This window comes from Osmerus mordax, chromosome 15 (genome assembly GCF_038355195.1).
Source record: "Osmerus mordax isolate fOsmMor3 chromosome 15, fOsmMor3.pri, whole genome shotgun sequence".
Classification (NCBI taxonomy): domain Eukaryota; kingdom Metazoa; phylum Chordata; class Actinopteri; order Osmeriformes; family Osmeridae; genus Osmerus; species Osmerus mordax.
The window spans coordinates 9420857-9440240 of NC_090064.1; the positions used below are offsets into that span (position 1 = coordinate 9420857).

General features: G+C 41.6%; 1 protein-coding gene across 1 annotated transcript in view; it reads right to left on the minus strand.

Annotated features, from left to right (window-relative positions):
- Nucleotides 1–5886: 5886 nt before the first annotated feature.
- Nucleotides 5887–19384, minus strand: part of ptprn2 (protein tyrosine phosphatase receptor type N2) — a 95529-nt gene continuing 82031 nt past the window's right edge. Inside the window, exons 16-22 of the mRNA XM_067252212.1 lie at nucleotides 15674–15751; nucleotides 13536–13655; nucleotides 13083–13249; nucleotides 10863–10916; nucleotides 9734–9798; nucleotides 8030–8103; nucleotides 5887–5958 (exon numbers count right to left, since the gene is read on the minus strand). Coding sequence (XP_067108313.1) covers nucleotides 5887–5958; nucleotides 8030–8103; nucleotides 9734–9798; nucleotides 10863–10916; nucleotides 13083–13249; nucleotides 13536–13655; nucleotides 15674–15751 — 630 coding nt within the window. The remainder of the gene's footprint in view (nucleotides 5959–8029; nucleotides 8104–9733; nucleotides 9799–10862; nucleotides 10917–13082; nucleotides 13250–13535; nucleotides 13656–15673; nucleotides 15752–19384) is intronic.

Sequence of the window (19384 nt, forward strand, 5' to 3'; positions counted from 1 at the left end):
CTTTAGTTTTTTCTTTGTCCCATGAAAAGTCCACATCTGTTTCATATAAAACAGTAAACAGTTAAAACTCCTCAAATGGAACATTGCTCTCATATACGGTGAACGCTCTCCACCAGGGATAATACTGCGTAAACGTGCTAATTACCCTCAACAGATGATAACCAGAATGGTTTTGCCACTGTGCAATGTCACATTGTGTAAATGTAAAGAGAAGAAGAGTTTTTCTTCACTAGTATCACCCAGAACTTGTTCACTTAGGCCTACTGAAATATGTTTCAGTTCATACAGTTGTACTTTTGGATTCTGTTCATGCAGATTGTAGACTATATTCATGTCTCAAAGCAGAAACGGCATGTTTTCCCCATAGTCCCACAAGCCTACATCCCATCCTATGGGCTTCTCTATTCCAACCAGTGCTTCGCCTAATGGCTTCCTTAAAAATCCAGTTGTATGCCCAGTGCTAATACAATGCTAATACTTTTTGACACGTTTGTTAGCGCCCTCTTTATCATTGATAATTATGCATACGGGAGGCATTGCCGTCGAGCAGAAGAAAGCAATCTTAGTATGCAAATAGTTAAGGTCCCCGCGGAGTGTGGCGATTAGATGTGTGTTGATAAACTCACTTATGATGAGTGACAGTGAGCAATATTGGGGTCGCGGCGGTCAGTTGAGTTGGCCTGCGCTGATGAAAACACTGCAACTGAAATGCCAGGAGTGTCCCCAGATGCATGATGGGACGGGGATGAAACGGTGTAAAATGTCAGTGTCGCGGCTGTTTGCCCGTTAATAACCGGCAAGGAGGGGTGGGGGGAGGGATGGATGGAAGGATAGATGAATGGATGGATGGATAGGGGCGGATGGGTAATGAGCAGAGATCTGCTCTACGATTGAAGCCATGTCTCTTTTTGTCACACGGCCAGATGTTGGCTCTCTGAGACTCATCACTTGTCTTTTTACTGCTAAACATGCGGTAACCTTCCACTAAAACCTCTTTAGCACTCTGTTTAAAGACATGTTCTGCCTCTGACAAAGTAGTTAATTGACAATATAATATCTGACATAACATCGACAACTTTAAACTTGAAGGTGGCCTGTGATAGAGTTTGAACTCCATCCGTGCATGTCCTCCAGTCACAGACCAAACTTAATTTGGCTGTAAGTCAAGAGGAACCAGAGGCATACTCATAGCACTGTTTACATTCGGTGCTGCGAAAGAACATATTTGAAGGTCTTTACTCTTTTTTGGTTGACTGAAATCTCATTTCTAGTGCTTGCAGTTGGGTCCCAACTCAGTGGGAGTCCATCACCCAACCCCTGCCATCATCATAGCTGTATACATGCTCCTCTCTATTCAGGCTAGATCCATTTACTCAGGATCAGCATTTCTCCAGGCACACAGGGGAAGAAAGAGGATAGAGAGGCTGGCCGGCAGTGCCAAGTTGAAAAGCGTGTTTGTTTGTGAAAAAAAGATCAAAGGTGGAAAGGCCTTGGACAGACATGAGAGGCTGCCTTAGCAATCTGCCCCACATTCACTCTCCCAACAACAGTGGACGAGAAAAACAGACTTTCTTTTCTTTGGAGGATCCTGGAAGGAGTCCCAGACTGTTCTCTAGCTAACAAACACGGTGGGATTTCCCCAACCTTCTCCATAAGGATGAACCACCGATATTATTCAAAAGTTTGCCCATCAGCAGGTGTTTTCTTGCTGTAACAAGCAATCTCCCAGATTAGCATTCATGATAGCAAGTAGCTTTGAAAAGCTGAGGGGGTTAGTGAAAAAAGCACTTCACTAAGTTCGAGCTGCCCAGCCAGTCTGATTGCGACTGGGAATTAAACGGTCTACCTCATAATTTAACATACCACAGTTAAAAGTACGAAATCAATTATTTTTGTAGACTTATTGATAATATCTTCAGGGTATTTTCACCCAGTAGGCCTCCTTGAAGCAAAATTATTAATCACATTTCCCACTAACTCCAAACTAGTCAATGAACAAAACTAGGCACTCTTAATGAAGTCAAGAGTTATAGCTAGGCTAGTACTGGGATGTACACAGAGGGGCTATTGATTGGTCTTGTATTGCATTTGCTAAGACCAGCCACAAATGAGACCACAAATTTACAAAGGTATCATGGGGAATACTCAAGCTTGTGTGATTACAATGAATGAAGTGCTGAGAGTTGAGAGATCGTAAAGGGGAGGGATGAACAGTACTTCTAATGTCTGGGACTGAAAAGGCCCACTCAGCATTCAGGTCTGTGGGACTGAGGGACCTGCTGTATAATCACTGGGCAATCTTTTTTTCCCCCAAGTCAGCTGGTTTGTTTGATGGAGAGATCTAACAACTTAAATCCTCTAGGTCTTCATGTTCATGTGAAAACAAACTTGTGATGGTTAACATTTTGTTGGCAGCATCACTGGAGAGGGACAGTAATAGTATGCTAACTCATGGCTAACTGCAATGTCAACTGTACTAGTATCCAGTCAAATAATTATCTTTGTTTTCAATAAATTCGGATACTTTGAAGGAATGAAAGAAAAAATCATATTAACCCAATCATAATAAACAGCAATGTCTAATTTTGTACCATTGAATTTTCCAGAGTAGATTAATCCACCCAAATGGGAGTTGACAGGATATCAAATGGTATTGTAGCACTCTGTGGTACCTTAGGAAGCAATTACCCTGAATACATTTCTAATAAACTTGTATCCTTCAGATGATAAGCAATTAAACATGCGTAATTATGGTTCCCATACAGTAATTTCTAAGCTGATTAGGTTTGTGTGCTTTACATCCCAAATGGATGAATATTAATGAGGCAGATATGGTTTTCTGGTTGCTGGTTGGTTGTGGAGTTTCTGGCAGCTCGTCTGCACTATATGCAAATGAAGCCCGAGGAGGAGCAGGAAGCGTTGTCCCCAGCTATTAGAGCTGTCAGAGGGAGAGAGGCACACTGAACATGGGTGGAACCAGGTTTCGTTGGCGGGAATCACTGCCTCAACAGGAAGGCGACTATTTTTGTTTCAGTTTCAGAGGGAGGAAGGGTTACAAGAGTGAAGAATACTCTTAATCCTATTCTTGCTTATTTGTAATTTATTCAGACAATAATAACCACAAAAATGTTCAGCACCATTATTTCCTGTTCCTTCAAAAAGAGATTGACAGAAGTGATATGTGTATGTCTGGTAGTTTTGCTAGCAAAGAAGAACGTCAACACAAAAGCACAGTAGCATGTGAGCTAAACAATAGAAATTCCCGTTTACAATTAAGTGTTAACACTGGTGTATTTGACTGTTCCTTACCCTCAGGGGGTTAAACATCAGACTGGCTATTTTTTTCATATCCTGGCCTGTCTCCACACTGACAGAGGTAGCAAGTCAACCATTACATCTGTCCAAGCATCACACATTTTGACCAGCGGAAGAAGGAAAATATTCACCAGTATAAAACTAGGGGTTGAATTCACTTAAACTGTCATACTGCAGCTCTTTTAGTTGTCAAATGCAATAAACGTTTTTTATACAATGGTCTATCAGTGTATAGTGACATAATTATGTAATAAAATCTAGCTTTGTTTATACCACATACATTTTGCCTCCAGAATACTTTGTTAACCATCTGTAATAATGTACAATACTACATTCTAATACTGCAGTGAAACTCCAATGAAGCTGCGATGTTCTTACATTGTTATTTCTTTACTTGATTATTTTTCTGTAATTATTGGACAATTAGGGTCAGGTGTTTCCTACAACTTAATTCCTAACTTCAAATATAACCCTCAGAGTACTATTTTGTTCAATTAAATATTTGGCCTACAGACAATACAGTGAACAATAATACAAACAAACCAAATCTCTGTAACCATTCAATGGTTTATTGACAATATGATAGTTTGATTTTTCACACAAAATATATGATTTCCATTGAGGACTTCAGTAAACATTAGATAGATAGAGCTACATAACCCATTAGTTCAAAGTCTATACATGGAATTGATCTGTCAAGTTTCACACACATCACAAAATACCATGAATTAAGTGAATTAAACAAATATATTCACATTGTCAATATATTTCTCCTTAATCTGGTGATATTGTTAGTAACTAGTCACTATTCATTTATAATATCTCTTTTAATATTCCTGATATTAACTGTTAAATATAACAAAGTATATTTGCATTAATAAACAGCAACAACAAAAAGTCTAAAAGCTAGCAAACTATTAAAACAATCAAATAAAAATCTCATGTGAAAGGAACCCTCATAGGTATATTACATTACATTTACATTTAGTCATTTAGCAGACGCAATCCAGAGCAATTTACAGTAAGTACAGGGACATTCCCCATGAGGCAAGTAGGGTGAAGTGCCTTGCCCAAGGACACAAAGTCAATTTACACGGCCAGAATCGAACTGGCAACCTTCAGATTACTAGCCCGATTCCCTAACCGCTCAGCCACCTGACTCCCTATATACTGTCAAGAATGAAGCATCAACTTTCCTAAAGCAGTCTCTAATAAGAGGACACAAATGTTACAGTTTTTCACAATTGCTAAAACACATTTCTTGAAACAGTCACCCATTTTCTCAAAACTGTAAACACAAAACCTCATCTTCAAGCACTATTTACAAAACCTCTGAATCCGCTTGCAAAATGAAACTTTCGCCTCAAAACAGATTTAACTGTGCTCAAAATCAAACACTGCTCTCAAATCATAAACAAAGTGATCAAAATGATATATACTATCAAGCAGTCAGTAAACAATACACCAAAAAATAGAAAACACATTGTTCAAAACATATAGTTCTCAGGGAGAACTATACATTTTTACGTAATCTCAAAACTAATTTCATATTTATCAATCATTGTCCTTTGATGAACAAAACCACGTTATATCATAGTAGCTCAAAATTTATCAGAAATTACTACTCTGCTTTGCTCTTTGCAATTGTTTTGTTCTTTCTCCTCTTTGTACTGTTACTGTAACAAATGGAAAGCACAATGTTCAGGGCCATACAATTTGTATATTGTACAGTATACAGCCCACAATGCACTGTACTACAGTATGCAATACTGAAAGGGACACAAATCTAAGGAGTAAACATGTGATCAATGTGCTTCTTCTTGTCTTTGGGCTGGGTTATGCCAGAGCACTTGGTTGACATCACAAGCAATATTTTCCCACCTTCAACAACCTGTTTGCTCTCTGAACTGGCTTATATTGGTCACATCATCACACATTGGTCACAAATGGTGTCACATCATTTGAAACAAGTGAAATCAATTTTGAGTGGTTGTGTTTAGTCAATGACATGTTTTCTCTATTTGTATTTGATTAGAGTGCAGAATGTGTTTTAAAAATGAGAATGTGTTTAGAGTTTTGCTGAACAGTCTAAGTGAGATCTGCAAATTGTGTTTTACCATGTGAAATGGTTTAAGGTATTGACAACAGACAGGCACAATTAGCTACATGAGTTCAGGCAACTGAGAACTTCGTTCAGCCAATGGGTTTTAGCATTTTAGCAATTGAGAAAAACTGTAAGTCCTAGAATACAATATACTGTACACACATCAAAAACAACAGATGTGATGCTTGTTTGAGTATAACTGTACACTTTATTCGGGTCACAATGTGGCAGCAAAACACTTTATCTCGTCTATGTGTCTGTCAGTGACACTTGAAACATATGTTCAGTAACTTGAAACAGTACATCACAGTTAAAATAGCTCAGGTTGAGAATCTGGCACAACATTCATAGGTATAGAGGTATAGACAGAGAGAGAGGGAAAGAGAGAGGACAGAGTGTGGACTAGGAGAGGAGACGTTCGAGTCTCGAGTGGGCAAAGGAAGTGTTGCTTGGCGACGCAGCACTCCTCACTGAGGAAGGGCTTTAAGGATGGCGTTCACCTCCTCTGCCACGGCTGTCAACGCAAACTCAAACTGCTCCTGAGGAGGAGGAGAGAGGGAGAGAGAGGCACAGAGAGGGAGAGGAAGAAACAAAGGGATGGCGGAAGAGAGAGACAGAGGAAGAGAGAGGATGAAAGAGTGGGGAGAGAAAGGAATGAGAGAAAGAGGATGTTAGAGAGACAGAGGAAGGGAAAGAAGACAGAGATGGAGAAAGAGATTGCAAGAGATTGCAAGAGAGAGCGAGAGAGAGAGAGCGCGAGAGAGAGAGAGAGAGAGAGAGAGAGAGAGAGAGAGAGAGAGAGAGAGAGAGAGAGAGAGAGAGAGAGAGAGAGAGAGAGAGAGAGAGAGAGAGAGAGAGAGAGAGGAAACGGTTTATAACTACCACTCGTCTACGCTGTCTAGCATGACAGAGGTGTTTTTCAGAGTGACAGTTGGTAAACTTGCCCCTTGTACCATACTTCACAAAGGGTGTTTGGACACATGAGAATTCTTCGAACACAGAGTCTGATGTGAGTGCAGTTTGTGCCACTATAGCCAGAGGTGTTTTAGAAAAAGGAGACGTGTGTGTCTAACTTGTGAGTCTGTGTGTGTGTGTGTGTGCCTGTCTGTGTGTGTGCCTACCTTAACATGAGTATGTGTGTGTGTGTGTGTGTGTGTGTGTGTGTGTGTGTGTGTGTGTGTGTGTGTGTGTGCGTATTTGAAAGAGAGTGACTCACTGTGCTCCCTGAGGAGCACAATAGGACCGATCGATGTTGGCCCCCAAGACCCTGTGTTTTCACATTCTTCTCTTGGAACCAGGCTGCAAGCCATAGAATGAACTCACAGAGGAGAGGTGGGCGTTTAAAAGAACTTGGCTTAAGATGTGTCATCCCAAAAACCTGCCATATTCTCATTTTGGCCTAAAGTATGTTCCAATCGATACTTGGGTGTACACAGCTTGAGACAGATAAACAGATATAAGTAAAAATACTTCCATTTTGTATGTGCCTCCACACATAGCTCTGCACCACAGTTAATAAAAACCTACACTCTTAAAGATGACTTCACAGCTATCTTAACACCATGTCCCACAGAATGACTTACATACTTCAACCAGTAGGGGGGGGTCAAACTCTGCTTCATAAAGTAGGCAAGGATTGGAAAAATGGACACACATATTGTTATCTATTGGTACCCCAAAAAAACAAGCGAGAAAAAAAGTATTGTTTTTATGTTGTTACTATTTAACCTATCACAAATCAGGTAAAACTCATGCCTTTTATTTGACTTAACTGATTAAACTGTCATAAAATCAAAACCTTTCATTTCAATTTTGTCATTTCCAACACTGCATATGAGCAAAGCAATGAAGTGGAATAAAAAAGTATGCCAATTTTCAATGAGAGAACTCAGTTTTCACTTTGGATTAGATTTTCAGAGCAAAAGCTTTCAGAATTGATGCTGGGAAAAGCTTTGCTAACAAGCTCAACGCTAAGCGCTGACTCACTGCTAAGTGGAAGACAGACAACACAGTATTAAATCGACCCATGAATAAAACATACAGATGAGTCTTTTAGTGAGCGCAACTTCCAGAAACGCAGTCCTGCCTCCTTCTGCCCCTGGTTTTACTTAATTTTTACTTTTCTAAATTGATTCTAAATGCAAGGCCACGAATTACACACTTCTAAGACCTATTATTTAAACTAAATTTGAGTTTTAACAAGTGTCACGATATACTGGAAAGTTAAAAGTTGTCTGCTAAGAAATTTTCTTCTATACAGTATTCTAACAAAACTATGTTATAGACGTGATTGTATACTTAAATGAGATGTAGCTGTACTGTATATCCTATAGGAAAAGTACACATATAAAAGACAACTATTTTGTTAGCTCTGATGAGCAAATAAACCAGGCTGTTGTTGAGAAAAGCTCATTAATCTGGATCCCCCCCTCAAAAAGAACCTGCAGTGATTGTTTACATTTCAATTGTTTCCTCTAAGTTAACATGCATAAAATAGGCTCACCACTGCTAGAGAGAGAGAGAGAGAGAGAGAGAGAGAGAGAGAGAGAGAGAGAGAGAGAGAGAGAGAGAGAGAGGGTGTGAGTGTAAAAGATTGGGGGTGGACCGTACCTTTGTCTGGACCATGCCGGGTCTTTGGTCTCTCAAGTGCTCCAGGGTAGCGGCAATATCAATCTCTTTAGCACCTGCAACAGACAGCAAATTGGACTGAGTTCAAAGCAGCAGGGTAATCCAGCTCACATCTGTCAATCTCCCTTTTCACTGGCTCCCTTTGGAACTGCACGCCAATTGAAAATTATTACATTCAACCCTCGAAAGACTTGGCAAGGAGCCATGGACTGTTTTTTTAGTAAATCATGTGAATCGAGGTGGGTCAGAAATAGTAGAATAATGGCATTTATTTTGCATTGAAAAGATTATTCATTTTTCAAAATAGAAATTGTATCTCTAATCTAACTCACTTAACGTGTTCAGATGTCAATATTTTCTTAACTGGCGAATACTACTAACTAGTAAATCAACATAGATAATGTTTGAGTAGTCCCGACTGAATAACTAAAACAAACTACCAATGAACTCTGTGCAGAATTTGTCTTTCAAATTTAGCTGAAAAAAATTCTACAACCACAGTATTGTTGGAGCCACTAATAAAACAGGACTTTTGAGATTCACTTGCCAGAAAAAAAGAAAAAAAAAGAAAAAACAAAAAACAAAAAAAAACAAGTGGGAGAGAAGGACAGAGGGAGATGGAGAAAGCCCCCAAGCCCTTCAAGACATTTTTGAAAAAGGGAGATGGAGAGAGAGAGGGTAGGGGCTGGTTAATGCAGCTGGACTTGCAGCTCAAAGTGCTCCAACACTTTCATGTTTTAGAAGTGTTGGATTCCCAAGTTTAGAAGGAGAGAAAAACTCCCCAACAAGAAAAGGGGCTTTTGAGCAAAATAGCATTCTGGTGTACAATGTATTCAGGAGGAGAGTGCAGGATGAGGAAGATGAGGGGGAAGGAGAAGAATGAGAGGGGATTTACGTAAGACTGTGGCCTATAGACTGTGGCCTATATACTGTGGCCTATAGACTGTGGCCTATAGACTTTCTCCATTACGTTGGAGGCAGACGGATGACTATTCTACTCTCCCCAAGACCAGATGAGTCTCCAAACTTGTCAAAGGTGAAGTTAAAAGGTGAAGTAGAGAGCTAACTTTAGTTTTAGTGGGACTAAAGCTTTACAGCTTTAGTCCCAGCTGTAGTCTTAGCCTTATCCTTAGTCCTAGTCCTAGGTCTCACCCAAGACACTTGGCCTTAGACCCTCATCCCTTTGCCCTAGTCCCAGCACAAACCCCAGCTTTGGAACAGAAACAGATCTAAACGAGTGACACACTACAAACAAGTACAATTTTGTACTCTCTCTCTCACACACACACATACACACACATACTCCCACAACACAAACACAAAGAGGGAAGGTAGATCAGGGGCAGGGGCAGAGTCAAGTCTGATGACCTGATCTGAGTAGCTGTGAGATGCCAGGCGGTCTAAAATATAGAAAATGGGTGTAGGCCAGTTATTGTTCTCTGTTATTTCACTAAGCAGCCAATGCATTTGGTCAACTAATTTGCAGTTTCTCTCTCTTTTCTCTCATTCTCTCCCTCTCTCTTCCTACACCTCCATTTCTTGGCCATCCCTGAGTATTCATTTGACTCAGTCAGTCACCCTCTAATGCATCCCTGAGACATTCCGCTTCAAAACGAAAGGCTTTTGCCGTAGCCTTGGCAACTCCTTCACACAAGCAGTGGAGAGTGTGATGGGGAAAAGACTTACCTTTGCCCATTCTATTGAGAACCATGTCGATCAGAATGTAAGTTCCACTCCTGCCTGCTCCATCACTGCAAGGTTGAGAGAGGACGAGAGAGAGAAAGAGAGGGAGGGAGAGAGGGAGAGGACAGAGGGAGTGAGAGAGAGAGATAGGAGATCTCATTAAGGAGTCTGAAAAAGGTGCAGATTGGCCTTAGTCAATACTGAAATGTTGGCCCATCATGAACAAATAAAAACAGTTTGGATTTATTTAAGGTAATTCATTGCACCCTTTATTAATAAGTGCATAAAATAATTGGAATTATATCATACTCCATGTGAATATAAGATGAACAAGAACTATACATTATATTAAAATATTCAACAATGTTTAAAGAGAGGGAACAATTTTTCTAAAAGTTTTTCTTTTGCAAACATTCAGTAACTGACAAAATGGACAAATTGTGTGTGATTTAGAGTGCATCTGTTGTCCCCCAACTTGCACAGCTATTGGACATCAATAAATTGTTTCGGGGGCAAGGGGGAGATTTGGAGGTTAGGATGGAGAGGTACATTGAGGGTGGGAGTGGAGGGAGGGGTGGGTGGGTGGGGAGGAGGGGCGAGGAGGGGGCATGGGGGACAAAAGCTTTTAAATGCGAGCACCTTTTTTTTCCCATTACTCCTGAGATAGCCTTGTGAAAAGCCTCTCTTTGTGCGAGCTACGCATTCAACAGGGCTGCATGCTAATTGCAAACAAGGCATCGCACAGGCACTGTAATAAAGGGCTTTAGGCAATAAAAACAGGAGAGCTATTCTGAGCTCCAGAGTTTCATTAAAACCACCATGGGGGTAGGGCCGGCCACACTAACCCAACACATAACTAGTTAAGAGGTGGCTATTATTCACAGCCTTGTCAGACTAGGGTTTGATGTAGCCTTGTCATCATAAGCTTGGCAAAAAACTATCTGTGTACATTTGCTAGCATCGCTTCATAATAACTTCATTAGAATACCATCATTTATTTCTAGTGGAAATACAAAAGGGAATCACTGCTGAATGCTAACTGTGTAAAACGATAAACACCTCAGCATTGCAGTCTACACTGCCGTTCATCATTTTCTTGTCACACACAGCTTGTTGTTGAAAGCATACTTGCCTGCAGTGGACAATGATAGGACAAGATCGACCCCGGTAGCACTTGTTAACCTTTCTGTAATGAAACAGACAAAAGAAAGTTGGGCTGTTAACATCAAGCTTGACAACGTTTTCATAAAATAGCACATCCTTGGAAATTACCTTTCAAACAAGACCCTGATATAGCACATCAACAGTCTAGCTCAACCATTGTATACAAAAATAGAATTACTTACGAAAAAGGAAGGCATTTGCACATAATTAAAACAAACTTAAGCAAAATCATATTAACAGGAACACATTTGCAGACTATCAATCGAACACGGCTGTCAGCCATAATCACTCTGGGACAGAAAAAAGCCCACTTCGGCCAAACAAACGTGAAGGGGTGTGGCGTTTAGAACACGATATTGTGACACCCGTGTGTGTGGATGATGGATGCGGGCGGTGTGATGTCATGATCCGCGACGCATTAACCTTGCCCAATTATGAATGTTACACACCAGAGGCGCTGCGAGGGCCAACAAGCCTTTTAGACCCGTCTGTTGCCATGGAAACCGACTACAGCGGTCCCGCGCCTTTTTTCTTCTTCTTTTTTTCTCTCTTTTTTTTCTGCTTCTACATTATTTCACCCCACATGCATCACATTCTCATCGGTGAATCAAATTGGAGGTGCTGCAGTTCTGTGATAATCGAAGACACCGGGGTGTGAACATCTATCTGACAATTAGAGCTGGACAATCAGTTTTAGCTGTCACAAAAGGCTATCTCTAAAGCAAGCATTTGAACAATAACCCATGTGCCCACGACAGGCACTGGAGTTGTTTGAGAGAGCTGGAGTAGGGAGAGGAGGAGAACTCATGCGAGAACCAAAGGAACGAGGGAGACGGAGAGAGGAAGGGAGACCGCAAAAAAAAAAGGGTGACAGGGTGCCCAGGCCTGGCTGAAGAGACACAGTTTCCAATGATCACTTTTGTGACTATGCAACTGGGCTCATATTACTAGCTGCAACATCACAAAAATGACACTGGCAACCGCTAAATAGAGAGTTGGCCATAACCGTGAAATGGATGTGTACCATCTGTGTTGATGTGAGACACGTTTGAAGCTCCTACGATAGTGAGACGCCCTGAGAGAATAACCAAAGCAATTTCACATTGAACATGGACAATTTAGCTTGGAGCTCATGTAAATGGTCTCCAAACAGTCAAACTAGCTGGACCGACCTCTGCAATGCAGGGGAATAATATGTGTTATTTATTAATCATTTTTGAATTTGAGAGCATTATTTAGGTTCTGTTACAATCAGTTCAGTCACAATCTTCATGGTTTGATACAATAAATGTAATCATACATAAAAAACAAAATAAATGTTATAGTTTTTCATATCATATCCCAAATTACACACCCAATTTAAGACATTCATTTGACACAATACAAGCTATTGCTGGCACACTTGACATGTGGTGCAAAATTTTATATTTCAGAACATTGTACAATTCAAGAACCTGTCAGTCTGAGAAGAAGGAGTTTTACTTATTTTTATAGTGTTTTATAGATTTATCTCTGAATTAGGTGGCACTAGCAGTAACCTCCTTCCTCATAATATCATTTGGAGGGCTGTTCCTATTTCCTCATGGGCATTCCCAGGGGACCAATCTGAGAACTCCTGCCAGCACGCATCAGAGGAAAAACAGGAAGGTTATTCAGTCACTACCTTCCCTTCCTCACCCAGGATTTGAAGCTAGACATCTCCTATCTAATTGGCTGTTTAAATGAAGGTGCCTTTTTTATCCCTTTTCGTTCTTCCTCAAGCCAAGTCATGCAGTGCAGGGCTGTTAAGTTAATTTGCTGCATCACATGAGAGGGAGGAGGACAGGATCAAAGAAGCGGTGCAGAGACCCAGAGCTCCCACTGGAATACCAACATCAGCCCTTCTAAAGGAGGACAGGAAAGGGGACAGGATCAACCAACATCAGCCCTTCTAAAGGAGGACAGGAAAGGGGACAGGATCAACCAACATCAGCCCTTCTAAAGGAGGGGCACAGGAAGGACAAGGAAAAGGGACCAGATAACAGGAGAAGTAGCAGCACCAAGCAAAAAGGAAAGTCCCCAAAGCAAAAAGTCTGGAGGCCGACAATGACTGAGAGGACACACTCCGACCAGGCAAATGGGAGGGGGGTCCCTAAGGTTACATTGTCCATTGAGTGAGAGGGGGGGAGGGGGGGGGAGGTCCACCTACCTGCGGAAGTCCAGGAGGGTTCTGGCCGAGTCGGGGATGCCACGCTCCACCCAGGACAGAAAGTGGAACTGGGTGACGGTGCGGGTCTCATTGGTCTGTAGGTTCTTCAGGTAGAAGCTCCTGACCAGGAAGTCCTCACACCAGATGTGTTCTGACACCAGGTTGACCTTTAGATGGAGTAAAGGGGAGCAAAGCAAATATTGTGTACCGTTTTCTCAGTTACCAGCCGACTATCCATTTACAGGAAAATTATGAAAAGTGTGAGATAAAAAAAATCTGAAATAGAAGTATTTTAAGTAAGTAAATTAGTCTGCAGCCTCTTATTCAGATTTCAAAATGTTAATCCACATGTGAAGTGTTCACCAGACAAGTCAAATGTATTCCCTTCGATGGAACCCTCTACTACAATTGCAGGGATGTAACAGGAAGTGAATGTTGTCAGGTGGCCGGTACCTCATAGATGTGGTAGATGTCGGAGCCCTCGTCCGGCCAGTAGTGGTGACACTGTTTGACCCCATTCTCTGACAGGGGCGTCAGCATGACGATGACCACACATCCGTTCTCCCACACCATCTACACATACAGTATGGAAGAATGAGCTCAGATGACTGAGTTAGGAACTCCCACTGGTTTGTATGGAAAACAGGGTCAATGCAATAAATATCTATAAAGACAGACATTTCAGTGCAATTTTAATACCAGTAGAGTTGGTTGATTTTCTGTTTGGTCTGGATTATATGACCAGATTTTATACAGGTGGTACTGTATGTACAGATTACAACTATAACAATATGCTGTAACTTTGCTCTGGCCCAAACATCTTCTGATCCACTCCATGTTATCTTATTACAGTCTAATGTGTCAGTGGATGAACTAAGGCCCAGTGATATCATTAGGAAAATTAGGAAAAAACATGGAGGACCATAAAACCACAACAGCCCTGCCTCTTAACAAATCACCCGCCTTCCTGATCTGGCCCTGTGGATGTGCTAAGGGCACAGTGGGCCAAAGTAGTCAACACAAGGTCATAATGACGGTGGTGTAATGTGAAACAATCTTCCTTTGTCTGTCGTCATCTCGAATGACCAAACTGCTTATCCTGCACTTGTATTTCATTATAATTCACTTAAGCAACGATTATTATAACAGTAAGTCAAAGAGTGCAAAAGTGGCTATGGAGCTGTTCGATGGCCCTATCCTCTTACTGGACTGTATCTACAGAGCTAGGCTCAGAATGATTGTATTTTATAATGGCCTGGAGAAAGGAGGAGCAGAGATGGACGGAGAGAAAGATAGAGTAAGAGACAGACAGAGACATGAATATTAAAAGAAAGGGAGACAAAAAGAAGAAAGGAGTAGAGAGATATGAAGAGAAAGAGAATAGAAAAATAGAGAAGAGAGAAAATGTGAGAAAAATTGCATGGGAGAGTGAGAAATACTAGGTGTGTGTGTCAGAGAGAGAGAGAGAGAGAGAGAGAGAGAGAGAGAGAGAGAGAGAGAGAGAGAGAGAGAGAGAGAGAGAGAGAGAGAGAGAGAGAGAGAGAGAGAGAGAGAGAGAGAGAGAGAGAGAGAGAGAGAGAGAGAGAGAGAGAGATGGGGAGAGCCTGAGAAGCTGAGGTAATGACAGGGATGGAGGGGGGGGGGGAGGAATGATGGAGGGGAAAGGAGGAGGAAAAGAACATGTATGTTGAAGGAGTGGAGGAGGGGATGAGGCAGACATGGGGATTTTCAGGTTGCAGGACAGAGCTAAAGACTGCCAACACAGTGGGATAATTTAGAAATGGCTACTAATGTTTTGCTGTTTGTTTCTTAGGGGTAAGGTAACCGTTTTAAAGTTTCAAACAGAACATATTGTGCCATCATCCAACAATTCAACAATTATTTAACAATTCCATTATGCTTCACAGCATTGCAAATAACTAATTTAATTTTGATAATGGTTATGCATGTATTCACCTAATGAAAACACAGACAAACAAAACACACAAAACAATCAACAGCTACTTCCAAATGTGCAAATAAAAAGTGACAGCAGTGTTCCAACCCAAGCCATTTAGAGCTGGTGTGCTCAATCAAAGTGCACTTCCCATACAATCGGAGAGAATAATGGTTTGATAAAAAGCATAATTGCACCCAAAGAGCATGCTACCTTGACACCCCTCAATCTCAGGTTTCGCGTCATCAGGGATTTTAATGGCATTACTTTGCTACAGTAATGTGTCGTTTTAAACAACAGGCCTACTTTGAAAACACATGATAATGATCCTGTATCCTCTATGAAGTACGCACATTAATCACTGTTTGTCAGGTGATACAGCTTTCATGGGAGGAAAATCAAGAACTCACAATACAGTGGTATTGTGTATCTGACATTATATGGCTATGTAAAGGCTTCACAGAAGTCATACATGTTAATTGTGTTATTTTTTCTTGCTTTCAGTTGTTACATAATCCCGCCCCCACCAGCAATTACCACCACAACCCTAACTCCAAATACTACCAATGCAAAAACAATAACTCCGCCAACAATTTAGCTGTGGATGTAGCTAGGTCAATAGAGATGTATATGACTGATAGAAAGAGTCATTTACCTGCCAGAAGTCTGCTACTGTAGAGGGTAGTGGGCCTTGAGAGGAGATGTAGGTGGGGTTGCGTGGATCGTGGTCCATCTTGAAAACGAAAAAACAAGATCATTTGGACTTGAACTGAATGAAACCATCAACTCATCAACATATCGGTTTTTACAGTTACTTAGAGACACCACTAACTGCAATCTGAGAAGTAAATTGAAAAACTGCGTTATTATTTTTAACCTGGCACCCTTGGGAAATCCTACCTAATTTATATAAACTCTGTTTCAATCCTAACTTTTTCTATTTCTTATTATGCAATATGCACACCTGATGCCTCTCATCCTTGAGCACAAGCACTCTGAACCTTTGCAGGTAGAAGCGTAATGTCTCCCTCACTCCAAGCCACGCTGCTCAGTGCTCTCAGAGGAGCGCTTTCTCCTTTTTTCTCTGCCCTTCCAGGACTCTCGTACTTTTCTCCACATCTCTTTCTCTCGCTCGGCACTCCTCCTCCCTCGTTCTCCCTCTCTACCAGACTGTCACTCACCTCTATCCCAGGAGCGTGGCCATTCTTTAATTCCTCTGATTAGAGTTAACCCCGTGTGTAAAGGAAATGGCACCTCCAGTCCGGAACATTATTGATGCTAGTCTCAGAATGTCACAGAGAGCTGGAGAAATGGGAGGATGTGCAGTCTCCAAAGAAACCTCGAGACTGTGTGTATATTTGTGTGTGTGTGTCTGTGTGTGTGTTTTGTCTGTCTGTGAGAGCATGATAAAGTATAAGTGTGGAGTGTTGGCATGCAAGGCCAGAGACACAGAGAGAATGGAGAGAGAGGTGGAGGAACTGCTGTAGACTGTCCCTGATATGCACTGCCTTTATAGTCAGCCTGTTTGAATCTTCATAGAGCAGCCTTCATATTGGAAGACACAATGAGCTCCACAAAGTAACTGAAGACATTGGCCTTTACCATCTCTTTAAAATGTCTAGGAGCCGGAAAAAAAGTATGAACAAATAGCGTTTACATAACAACAAAAAAATTGTTAGGCTAACTGGGCATGAATCTTTCCTATTAAAGAAAGGGAGGGTAGAGCATACGTAAATATTTTGGAATTCAGCTATTTTGTAATTTGTACATACAAGCACACTGCTCATCTTTGCCTTCTTCCTGGAGGGATGTGCATTTGTTCCTAGATATTTGTTCCTCCAAGAAGTTTCCGCTTGGTGATTACAGTGTCACACACACTTCTTCAGGTCCATGCTTTTCATTATGAGAGGGTGCGACAGAGCAGTTTGTATCACCCCAAATAAACAGTTTGCTTCCCATACCAATATAGCAGTCACTGAATCCTTGTGGATTCACCCCAACAAGGACAGTTTAGGGGGCACATGGATATTTGTTCTGCACTTCTCACACAGAGACTCCACTGGCTGGTGCAATAGCCTTGCAATACTAAGGAAAACACTCTTTTAAGTGTAGCCCATTTCTAAAGGTAGGAAAAGTCTACTATGGGAAACATTACTAAATCAATGGTCTAAAACATCCTTATGTAGCAGCCATCATTCTAAATGGTATCCTATGATGTTATTAGCGGATCCTTCAATGAGATAATGATATGCCAGAAGTGACATAACCTTTTTGCCATACTTTCTGTAATTTGACATCTAAATTGAAGTATGGCTCGTATAATCACAAAATCGTGTTTCTATTGTAGGATTTCTATTGTAGGAAAAGCTTTTATGATTGCTTCCCCCAGAAAGCCTTTCAGAAATGCTCTTTGTGTTGAGCGTGATTGAGAAAAGCACGTATTGTTTGGGAGTACAGCAGAGGCGTGGATGGATCTCTGTGGAAGAAACGGGCCCTGGATCTAAACCTTCACTGAGTGACACTCATAACCATTATTACAGATGCAACTGCGCAGCACAACCCCTTATGGCTACAGAGTCATTTGGATTGGGAGTCGTTACAAAGGAGACCGATTATACCCATGCCACGCACTTCGGCAAGATTATATGTAATAGCTCCCTCTCTTTTCATGAACATCTTTTTCTTAATGAGATGGTTGTATAAACTGTGACTAAGGAAGGTGATTACAGGTTTAACTAGCATAACCAGTTACTCTGAATAGAGATGGGACAAGTGCCAACCTTATATATAAAATCTGTGTATAGGATGACTTATTTAATGATATATATCTCATAGACCCACTCCGGTATATCCATTTATATACATCTCTTCAATAATGTAGTCCGGTGTTTTGTTAGCATCCCCACTTCATCCTGGCCTCGTTGAAATTCCATGGATGGAATCTCTCTCTCTCTCTTTCTCTCTCTCTCTCTCTCTCTCTCTCTCTCTCTCTCTCTCTCTCTCTCTCTTTTATTCCTGACAGAAATGAAAGAGTCGAGCTGAGAGCTAGCTCCCGAAGCCGCTCTTTTCCGCCAATCTCAGGGACACAGGCGTACTGTAGGCCCGCTCTGACATCAGCGCCTGCATACTAAAGCCTGACGCATGAGGAGGTGGTCCACTTCCCCTGCTGCCCACCCTGCACCGTCGGCTTCCAAAAGATACAGGCCATAGAGGGGGAAGAAGAAAAAACGACAACGAATGGAACCCTTTGATTTGAGGGGAAATTATAGTCTGCGCTGAAGAATGATGTCGTCTGTGTGCACGGTAGTGTACGCACGTTGTGTTGCAAAGTGGCATGTAGCCATTTGCTCGAGAACAAAAATCATCAAAAAAGTCAAGCAGGTTCCATGAGGGCTGGATGTCTCCCTGGGCTAATGTAGGACCAAGACCAGATACTCATATAACATCAAGATCAACATGAGGAGGAGGGAAGTGGATTCTACAACTCAACCAAGTGGTAGAGCATTTGACTGCAGATCAAGAGGACTTTCAAATTCTCCCCTGTACTTCGCTTTGGATCAAAGCATCTGCTAAATGAACATATTATTATTATTTGTGGGTGCTGTCTCAAAGCCATTGATGTTTCAGACAAGTAATGTCAGAAGTGTCTCAGACCGTCGTGTCATGTAATGAATCAGTGGTGGATTCCTATCAAGGTGACCCCACCCATCTCGGGATGGGTGACCCCCCTCCCACCCCCCGATTCGTCCCCATGGCAACCCTACCTTCCCTCCCTCACCACACCACAGTCCTCTTCTCTGACCCCCTATACAAACTCCAAGAAGAACGACTCGCCGTATTTACTTGCAGGGCCATTTCCTTCCAGACCTAATGAGGAGGAAGAGCGAGCATTGACAGACGTAATTATGGCAGTTTTGCTGTGCTCAGTCATGGGTCCCGTTGTGGTGTAATTACTATCCTTTCATCCGTATACCACTGGATCAGCTATTGCGGCACCAGCCTTACTTTGACTGCTAATGGCCATAAGGGGGGGAGGGGGAGATATATGTGTGTTCGGTGCATGTGTGATAAAGAGAGAGTGAGAGAGGGATAGAGAAAGAGCAAGTCTGTGTGTGTGCAGGTGTGAGTTGGGACATCAGAGATAGAGAGGCGGACTCAGGACTGATTGCAAACCTCGCAAAGCAAACTTTAACATCTACGGTGTAACAATCCCTATTATTTGCAGAAAATTCCTCAAATAAGCAGTCTAAATATTGGAGTTAATGCATTATCAGAGGGAGGGAAAGTAGCAATGTGACAGACAGACATCATAGGATTTGGCCTGCTTCGATCTGTAGAGTAATGGGCTTTTAGCCAGACTGCTCCA